Consider the following 10,810-nt stretch of genomic DNA (forward strand, 5'->3'; position numbering starts at 1 on the left):
AGTTTTGTTTAGTTAGGTGTTAAATGTTCTTCAAAATATCAGCTTTTCAACGATATTAATGGCAATTATTAAGCTTATTTCAATTTATAACACAATTAACTGAGTTATTGCTTCTTGTGATAGGTGATTGTTATTTAATTGTGTTATAAATTAAAACAAACAATTTCTATTTGAACAATTTATGTTTTTTTATTTTCTCTCTATCAAAAACTGCATAATAAAAGTCTTTACTGTAGTGGTTTGGTTTCAAAGTAGCCCCTTTTTTTAAGGGAAATGTATCATTTCTATTGTTTTGTTTATTTAATTAAAAGGACTTCCAGTTTCAGTGTTAAATGTTCATTAGAATTTAAAGTTTATTGATCTTTCAGAATATGTTCTCACATTATCATTATATTCCTTAAAATAGGGTCGAAGCATCAATATTATCGTTTATCCCAATAACTTCTGGGCCGATTTATCGTCCTGCAAAATTTGTTATCGTGACTGGACTATTGACAGGTTTACTTTATACATTATTTAATTCCCTTATTACCAGTGGAACCTTTAATATGGAAACTAAACTGTGAAGTCATTGAAAAGTATCTTACCAGGTTTTGATGCAGAAAAACCACATCACTGATCCCAGTATACGTACATCTCTATCCAGAACAGGAGAGCAACAGAAGCAGCAAACTTACTTTAAAGACGAGACAGGAACTGATGTCGTAAAACCTAGAAATCTCCACTTTTGGCCTGCTTTCTCTCTTCTTGCTCTGCTGCATTTCAATGCGTTTTCCATTTTAAACTTGGACACCAGCAGTTTTCCCAATAGTTTGGTCACTGACACAAACCTCTTGATTGGTGTGAGGTTGGCCTCCTTCTGGCTCCGATTGGCCTTTCTGTGGTTCAACACTGTCCAGGAAAATACCAACCAGTATAAAATCTGTTATTTTTCTGTTGTCCTCCAAAACCCAATGACGTCCAACGGCCCCGAATCTGACTTGTGAAGAAGAAGAAAAAATATATATATATCTTCTTTTGTCTTTGACTCCCAAATTCCAGAAGTTCAGTTTCCAGTCGATGCAGTTAAAATATGGATTTTTTTTTGTTTGTCTTTCGTCACAGATGCTGAAATTGTCCCCGTGCTTCACCACAACCACCATGCCTGGACGTTTCCTGATTTCCTCTGGCGCTGCAGCCCTAAACCAGACAGACAAAAGAAAGGAAGCCCTGCCAAGTCTCTCTACTGCAGGCATAGGCTTTTCCTTTCCCTCCACTCCCTCGTGCTTTCTTCTGTTCCCCAAAAGCGTTGGCGAAGCTCCAGCAAGTCTGCCATGCCGCCTGAACCTTCCCGTCCGTCCCGATCGTCGTTTCACTGCGGACCCCCGCCCTCCTAACCCCTTCGCTCCCACATCCTCCTTCTCCAGTCCAACCCCTTCCAAACCGGCCAAAGTAGTCCAACAACTTCACTCGGTGTTTAGCTGTTGATTAAATCTGAAAAAGCTCTAACATTTTAGCACAACGCTAATCAGATCTTAAGTCTCGGATACAGCTGAGTCAACACTCCATTCACCAGACAGCCTTTATATTTACTGCTTGTAAGTAAAGGCCAGCATAAAGGGCAGGGAGTGTGTGCTTCTGTGTGTCCTGGGCCCTTCATTCAGTGCCAGAGCAGACCTATTCATCATGTGCCAAGGCTCAGCGCCCTCACTTGTACTGAAGAGGGGCCATCTTGGTGCCAACTGCCCTCACTGCCAACTTAGTGCTGCTGTCGGCCTGTTTATGCACACAGAAAGCTCCCTATCTCACAAACACACACACACACAGTGCCAGGCATGTTTATTGGCACCACCAATAAAGATATGGTTAAAGTCTTAGCATATCTTTTATTGCAGCAGCATAATCTCGCTCTGAAAAGATTCTCTAACCTTAAAAATGGGTGAATTTATTCACCGTTTGCATTTTTGTATATAAAAAAAATGTGGTGAAGACCATTTTCACAACAGACAAGCCTTTTTTAAATTTATATATGCCTATTTTCAACTTATCAAATTGTCCAGAAACTGGTAAGGATTTATCTACAAACTTTTATTTCTCTGGGGTATATGTATGATGTTACACACAGATTACTGGAGATCAAAAATGTATTTTTTTGGTTGCCAACACTCAAGTTGGCTTTGACATAAAACAAAAGATGAAATCAGTGATGCTGTGGCTTTATTTCTCATCCTGAGGAAGCTGAACTAAATGCCGCTCACCTTGCCAATATTTAACAGTGTCCTGTTAGAACACAGATAGGTATTGTTAACTAGGATTTTTTTTAAGTAACTATTTTCCACATTAGTGATTTTGATTTGATATTTTTGACATTTATTTCATGGTGCATGGGTGAAACTAATCTAAAGACATGTAGAAATGAAATGAAATGAAATGAAATTTATTCGAACATGATACAAATATAAAAATAAAATAGTGCACAGTAACAAGAAGTGCATAAAAAAGAAGAGGAAATACAGATTTTTAGTTTCAGTTAACATATCAGACAACACAGACAAAACTTTACTGCAATGTGTGCTTTACAACTACATTTCTAAAAGTTTTAAAATATTGTCCGGAAACAATTGCTAAAGATGTCATAAAAGGCAGTTTTCTGGTTCAGTTGAGTAGTTTCTTGCTAGACGTTTCCCTCCCCAATATGGCGGATCTAATGACGTATTACAACAAAAACCGGCGCTGCTGAATCGAGGGACGCATGCGTAAACTATAGCAGGTGCTATAGTTTACGCTGACAAAAACATCTTTTAGGACTTTTTACCGTAATTTGTGACAGTTTACGATTCTACAGACATTATTTACTGCCAAGAACTACGTGAATTAAATATCATAACCTGTTAATTTCGGTTCAAGAGGCTGGAAAACAAATGAAGTTTGGTTAAAGCTAACTCAGTCTTACCGGAGACTTTGATGCCCTCAGCCCGGCCAGGTAGCGCTGTCTCTGGGTTTGGCATCTGTGCTTTGGTGGCCATGTCTCCCATTCTGCTGTTGATAAAGTGACGCCAAACCAAACGCAGCCTGGAGGAGGAGACCATTGAAACCAGAGCAGCTAGTTACCCACAGAGCTGCATAACAGCTAGCTTACCTAACGTCACCACGGAACTGATGTAACAGGGGTTACACAACTGTCACCACAAACACCATAACTTATATAAATTTATAAAAACAGAATAAGTTCTTAAAACTATAACTATGACAGAAAATACTTCGTCTCAGAGACAGGAGTTGTTATTTCTAACTAATTCCTCTTTCTGTAAATAAATAGTTTTATATTTATGCTGTAGGTAGGAGGTCCAAAACGGTCATTTCTTACGTGAATTAATATTTTTTTGTTAAATTAATGTTACAGAAATGTAGTCAAATAGACAATTAGATGACTAATATTAACTAACGGGGATCTAGAATAAAAAAAAAATGTAATCTTAAAAAAAATATTCAAAATTACTTTTCAGATTCAATGTATTTTTTCAGTCGCAAAACTTTTTTCAGTTTTTTTTTCAGTTTCAATTTTGTTTTAGTTTGAAATTATTTTTTTTCAGTTTCAAAGTTTCAATTTGTTTTAACAAACTTTATGGCCCTATTTATCTCCATACATACCTGGTTAAAGGTTATATTCAAAACGTACTTCTGAGCTTCATCAGAAAGCATTTTCTAAGTTATTGGTTGTGTTTCAGAGAATTGATACCCAGGAAGGAGATAAAGCTGATTCAATCAGCACCAAGCAGAACCAGTGAGTCAACTGGTTTCCAGTTTACTAGGAGAAAGATGGAAAGAGACAGATGATGTGCCATATGGAAGAACGCAGGAGGAACGCTGCTTGTGCTGACAAAATGTTCCTATTGGTGCTTGATGATGTCTGTATGAAAGGTGAGAATCATCAATAATTCAGCAGGAGCAAACCCGCCAATATCACCACACAGGAGAGTTGTGGTTTTTTTCTGCATCACAAACTCATAATAATTGAGTTTGCTTTAAAGGCCACAACCAAGAGCTTTTAGATAATAAAACATCAACATCAAAGCTAAATGTTTGATCTGGTTTGGTGGTTTTGATCTTAAAACCTTCATTCACACAAAGGATGTTTCTCAAGTCCTCATATGAAAGCAAAACACTCAAAAATATTTGGTTTTAATCAGGATATTAAACGACATCAGCCTTATAAATCTTCATTTCATAAATAGTTAAAATTACAAAATAAAACCACTTCAAAGGAATAAAAAATACATTAACAGCTTAGAAATCAGACATGTTTAATGCATTAACTTGCTCTCTAAATAATAGATTTAAGATGTTTGTTTTTCTTTATTTTTTGATGTAATACTTGTGATGAACTTCTTTCTGATCCAAATCTTAACTATCTGGATCCCACATCGTTCTACTTTGGCATGAAGAGGGAGAAAATGATCCAAAATGGTGATATTACCACAAATAACTGAGCTTGGAAAGGTGGGACTGAGTTACAGATTATTTGCTGCCTTACATGTGCATAAATGCATAAATGCATAATTCTCCTCCAGCGCATTGTAGATTAAAAAAAGGAGTACATTTCCACCAAACACTTTTTTAAAAGAAAAAACAAGGACATTTCTGAGCTTAAAATGTCAAAAAATGACTAGTTTAATCTTTTAGATGAGTCTCAGAAGTTTTGTAGAAGAAAATCAAGCAAAAGTCTGAGCTTGAAATGTCAAAATCTTTCTAGAATAAAACTTGGAAATTTCTGAGTTTCAAACTCCCAAAATTTTTAACTTTTGAAACTCTGAAAGAAAAGAGGAAAGCCCGACTACCTTGCTGCAAAACCTTAAAATTGATGGAAAAAATAATTATCTTTGACATCCAAATCTTACAACCTGACATCACTTTCATATGTTTTACTGTTACAATCTTTCTTCTTTAAAGGAAAACACGTTTTGGTTTTAATGAGATCTATGTCTCTCTATCCCGGTGTTTCCGGGGTGAATATTATTTCCACCATATTTGCCCCCCCTCCACGCAGCGCCCCTATGCTTCCCATACTGTGGATTCCCACTTTTTGTGCCACCATTATCCAGAGTCATGAGCAGATCTTCAAGCAGCCTCGTCAAATATCCTTTTAAAAACAAGTAGAAAGCTGAAAAATGTGAAAACGGAGGATTGTTTCAGGAAAAAGACAGATCTTTGAAATCCAGATCTTCGAACCTTTCATGAAGTTTTACTGTTACTATGTTTCTTTAATAAAGGAGACGTCATTTTGGTTTTAATGAGATATAAATCTCCACTAGGAATAATTTGTCCACTGTTGTTTGGCGCCCCCTCTAGCAGCGCCCTTAGTGCCACTTATCCAGAGTCATGAGCAGATCTTCAAGCAGCCTGGTCAAATGTCCTTTCAAAAACAGGTAGAAAAACTGAGGATTTTTTCAGGAAAAAAGATTCTTGACTTCCAGACCTCACAGCTCATAACGATGAATGACGGTGATTTTCTAAATGTGAGACTGAATCATGTTCACAGCGGCAAAAAAACAAAACAAACAAACAAACAAAAACTTTGCGTGTTTCATATTTCCGGAAACCATCTGGATGAACCTAAATTATGGCAGTCAGGTGGGGTGAGCCAGATGCTTTCACTCGGCCTTTCCTCCCCCTTCCTGAGGAGGATGAGGATGTGAAAACCTGCCTTCATCTGACTCCCTCTCTCTCAGAGGACCACCCCTCCCCTCTCCTCTTTCCTCTCCATCTAGCTGCGCCCGACTTCTTTCCCTCCATCCTGCCACAGAGCTCCGCGGACTGCACCCAGCGCGCCAAGGAAGGAAGCGACACTTTCAGCTTCTGCACATCTTCTTCTTCTACTTCTTCCTCTTCTTCTTGACACTGGACTATGTCTGCTTAGCGATCTCCTCTGGAGGGTAAAACTCTTCATCTGCAGAGGGGAGGACGGTGTGATCTCTGCATCCCCCGCATCACCATCACCATCATCATCATCATCATCACCATCCCTCCGCATCCCTCCATGGAGAGGATTAAATCCCGCAGAAGCCGGTCGCTTTTTGTTTGTTTTTTTTTCATAGTGAAAACGCTCCTTGCTTTTGGAAGGTATTGTTCGGTGTTGCGTTTATTTGAAACTGAAATTCACGCTTTAAGTGCGTTTATTTGCAAACGCCGCAGTGTGCTGTCGCGCTCTGCGGAACTGCTTCCTCTCCTTGTCATAAAAAAACATTGAATATGATAAAAGTGACATTTATCTCCGTAAGAGGTCATGATGTAATGTGATGCTCCGACGAGAGAGGATAGTCATTTTTAAAGCTGTTTTGCAAATATTTCCTTTCTTTTTGATTGCTGCATATTAAAAATGGTTAATAGTGGCTTCAAACCTCCCAGCCGACCCCCACAAAGGAGCCCATCCCTCCCCCTTCGCCTCCCCTCTGCGTTTTTAGCCTACATGAGCTATCTGGGTCATTTGCATTTCTGCGTTTAATGAGGCTGCAGATGGCTGCGTTTCTTTTCATTTCTACCTGAGAGCCGCTGAGCTGCACTGACGCACCTCTCATCTCTTTTCTGCATCGTTTTCTTCCTTTTCTTTTTTATTTGGAGCTGACATGATGTGGGAACTGATGCGGGATGATGGGTAGAGCTGCAGCCGCAGCTTCCACCCCTGCAGCAGTGCTGTATAAGAACGCACATTATGGCTGCTGGATAATGGAGGGGATGCTCTGAATGTCCGCAGTGCTGCTGCTGCTTAAAGGACCATACCGGCGTTTTTAAACCGGATCTGGCAACATTAGATACACATACCGGGCATGCATTGCATTTTAAAAAACGTAATGCATCTTTCCGCTCTGCCAGTAAGCCATTATTAGTTTCCACTGTGGGATCAAAATCAATTTGTAGAGATTTTACACCTGCAGCAGACAGACAATCAATTTCAGAGAGCATTAGATCCATACTGGCAACTCTGGAGCTGCTTTTTTTCTGTTTTGTTTTATTGCATTCAATGTAAATGCTATTTTTTAGAGAAAAAAATAATCATTGTAATCTTTCTAAATGTTAAAAATGTGAGGCACATTGCAGCGTTTTCTTTGACTAAGAATAAAATCAACATTTGATTGGACGATCAGTGAAGCTGTTTGGAGGTCAGATCAAAAACACACATTTCAAACTGGAACATTTCAGGTTTTATGTTAACTGTAGAAGTCAGAGCTCATTAGATGAAACCTTTTCAGGGTAATAATGCACCTCAAGGCATTGAATGCATTCAGAGAATCTGGACCTGTGTGACAAGTAGAGCTTGACTCACACAAAATCATAACCATTTTATCATAAATCATTAGAAATGAATGAAAATTATACGTTAAGATAACATTTAGTAGTTGGTCTGAACAGTTCAAATTCTTTAGAATCACGACTTATAAAAGCTGCATGTACAAATCAAAAATCTTTGACGTGTTGAGGCTGATTTTGGTTAAAGGCGATCAAGTAAAAACATTAATGCTAGCTGAATGTCCTGCAAATGCTAAATGTATGCAGAAAATGGTTAAAAATGGCTGACGTGTTGGAGGACTTTGGGTTTTCTCTCCTCGTGTTCACAGCGGACCTTGATTTAAATGTCCATACAATTAAGGCACGCGGTGAATGCCAAGAGAGGGAACGAAAATCAACAATCGCAGAAATATACAAAGTAAAACATCCACTTTTAGTAACTCAACAAATGGACGCAGTACCACTCCAAACCACTAGACGGCGAACTCAGCCGTCACATTGATTTTTTGTGTGTGTTTCGCTCATTAACTTAGACAAAAAACAAAACTTTTAGTTCATTTGAAGGTTGGTCTACTAATAAAGAGTGAAAAAGAATAGAGGCGGGGCTAATTTGTATATTTTAAAAATTTTCACATCTAATGAGGAGACGTTGCAGAGTAACATTTAATAAATTAACAGACACAAAACATTTTCTTTTAATTCATATTTTGAAGAAAATATTTTTAGGGGGGAAAGCTTGACTAACAAAAATTGTAGCCTGTGGAGATGATTTTTTTCTTCTGTGGTGTTTTAAGATCACAGCGCCCTCCAGTGGTCAGTCTGGACTCCTGAATTTTATTTTAAATCATCACCATACTGACGAAGGTTTCTTATATTAATTCAAAACTTAGTGTTGCTTTAAATACTAAGAAGTAAATTTAAATATTCTTGCAGGACAAAAACAAAAAAATTGTAGACAGCAAATATAGAAAATTGCTGTAAAATGTAAAACGGTGCTGGCTTTATTACACCGATAAATACAATTCACCTGCAGGAGTTTTCTTACAGTTTGTTTGACGATAATAATCTGGATTATTTGATGAGAATTAAGAGACTGGAAAGGCAGAAGAACAAAAGAAAAATAAATGGAAATGCAATATTTTTAGTCAAAAATACACAACTGAATTAAATTATTTATGTGTTTCAACATTTTTCCTGTACTTCATGAGAAATACTTAACTATAACAAAAAATAAACTGATAGTTTAAGTGCAGGGCAAATGGAAATAGGAAGGGATGAAAAGGCAACATATCGGCATAAAATGGCTGGAGAAATTTGGTGTCGTTCAATTATTGCACATAAATTGCATCTTGAAGTACCAAAACGTGCAATATATTTCCTAGATGAATCTCTAAATTAACTCAACTCTAGTCTTTTATGTTTCATGGATTAACCATACTTAACACAGATTAACACATTGTAACCAGCTGAATTAGGCTGATAGAGGGTAAATGTTGGCAGTCGCTCCGTTTCATGCAGCTTTAAATTGGCTTGCCAAACTGGGTAATGCTTGGATTTGAATCCATTTGAGTTGGAAATTGAGGAGTTAAATCCCCTGGTTTGTTGGAGTGGAGACATTTAGAGGTAAAACCATGTTGGAAACGTCAAGATGGCAACTATTTTGGTTACTTTGACGGCCAGTGAGGTAAATTAGGACGAGGGAAGCAGAAAAGGACTAAATTAATACTCGTACAGTTAGAGCTTGTTGCCTCATCCGCTCTGCTTTCACATCCGTTCTCCATCAGAACCATCTCTGTTTGGGTTTCTGCTCTGTTGCATCCCTCTTACATCAGCCTCCTAAATCCAGAGAAATACGCCGTAATTCGTCATCCAAGAATAACGAACTGCAGCCCTGCAGGTCAGCAGAGATTTGCTTAATCGTCTGTGAGCGAGACAAAAAGCTGTGACAAATAACCAGTGTAAACTAAATCCTGTCAAAATAAAAATAAAATAAAAAACGCTCAACACAGAGCCAGTTGGATTATGAGCTGCAGGAATCCTTAATAATTCATTCTCTATTTTGCATTTATGTTTATGATGCTTTTCTTCAGAGCTGCAGAGAATAAAGTTTCCTAATGGAAAAATTACAAAGACAGTGAAGAAGCTGCAGAAAACTCCAGTTTAAGGATAATAATAAATACAAAAAAACAATCAAATTCATCCATCCATCTTCAGTATTTATGTAAACTATGAGTAGATAGTGAAGGACATGTTTAGTAGGTGAGCAGGAAATCCAAGTTATTACCCTGTAATGCATTTTCCTCAAATACTTGCAGACTTTAATATTGATCGCGGATGAACAGGAGAGGCTCTGCTGGGAAACGAAGTAAAGACGATTATTACGTTTACATGGGACAGTTTACGACTCCAGCGTATTACCCTTGGTTCTGTCAGATTATTTGGACAAATTCTGTGCTTAAAACAAGAAATATATTCAATATATTGTGAAAAAAATTTAAAACCACCCTTTATTTTTCTTTGATAAACGTTGCTGCACAAAGCAATTTTACACATTAATGACGCACAAGAAGGATATAAAAGTTTTGTATTATTTCACTATGTATACAAAATAATCAAAACGTTCTGTCATCACATTATAAAAACCTGAAATAAGTTAAATGTTTATATTTTGAATTTGCAGTTTTCAGATTGATTTCTCTTGGTTGTTTTTCTCTGTATGGATTTTATCTCTCAATAAAAAGCACCATGTTTTATGTGACTTATGATAAATAAAATAAACAAATCTGAAACTTGTTTTCTGTCCGTTGTTCTTGATTCATAAGAGAATTTATTGTTTCATATAAAAACAAACTCATTGTGCAGTTTGGTTTTAGAAAATATTGTTTACATTTTTACTGTAAAGACTCACACAACTTGAAACCAGGCTTTTAAAAGTCCAGATTATTGGACGGTCACAGCTTCTAGCGCAGACGTTAATATGCATCAGTATGAGGATGTTTTATTATGGTTTTTACTTTAATTTGTCCTCTGACAGCTCAAAAGTAAACATTTCTGGTTTATGTGGGTTGTGGTAATAAACTGAATCAATAACAGCTCTCTCCAAATATTTCCCCTGCATTTGAACAGCATTAGCAGCTGAAGTTTTCCTCTGTGTCTGAGCCAAATGAATGTGAAAACATTTGACTAGTGGTGCCTTCTAACTATATCAGAATTATGAATTATCTTCCAACTATCCCAAGTAGCATTGGCTTGGAGAAACATTTTTGTGAAAAAGTTCATCTTTTAGCTGCTTCAGTTATTGATATATAAATTATTGGTGATTACTTTTACTTCTACTTTGACGTAGTTAACCTTCACAGGTAAAACATTTATTAACAAACTTTATGCTCAAAAACAACACAGTGTGAAAAAGTGGGACTTTAAGCTGCTTCCTTCACTACAGCTATGTATAACAGTCATCTATACTGTATATCTATATATATTTTGTTTATACTGTCAAGGAAATCCTGTACCTTGATTTAAGATTATTACAAAAAATAAAGGCAGA

General features: G+C 37.0%; 1 protein-coding gene across 3 annotated transcripts in view; it reads right to left on the bottom strand.

Annotated features, from left to right (window-relative positions):
* The window catches only part of msraa (methionine sulfoxide reductase Aa), a 36,584-nt gene extending 33,411 nt beyond the window's left edge, over window positions 1-3,173 (bottom strand). For 2 of the 3 annotated variants that reach the window (XM_028040778.1, XM_028040779.1), the window contains exon 1: window positions 2,933-3,173. In XM_028040778.1, coding sequence (XP_027896579.1) covers window positions 2,933-3,068 — 136 coding nt within the window. In that variant the 5' untranslated portion in view covers window positions 3,069-3,173. Of the gene's footprint in view, window positions 1-677; window positions 878-2,932 lie in introns of those variants that run through there. The other variant, XM_028040780.1, reaches the window with a different exon arrangement.
* Window positions 3,174-10,810: the final 7,637 nt, after the last annotated feature.

The sequence above is a fragment of the Xiphophorus couchianus genome, chromosome 15 (assembly GCF_001444195.1).
Source record: "Xiphophorus couchianus chromosome 15, X_couchianus-1.0, whole genome shotgun sequence".
NCBI lineage: Eukaryota > Metazoa > Chordata > Actinopteri > Cyprinodontiformes > Poeciliidae > Xiphophorus > Xiphophorus couchianus.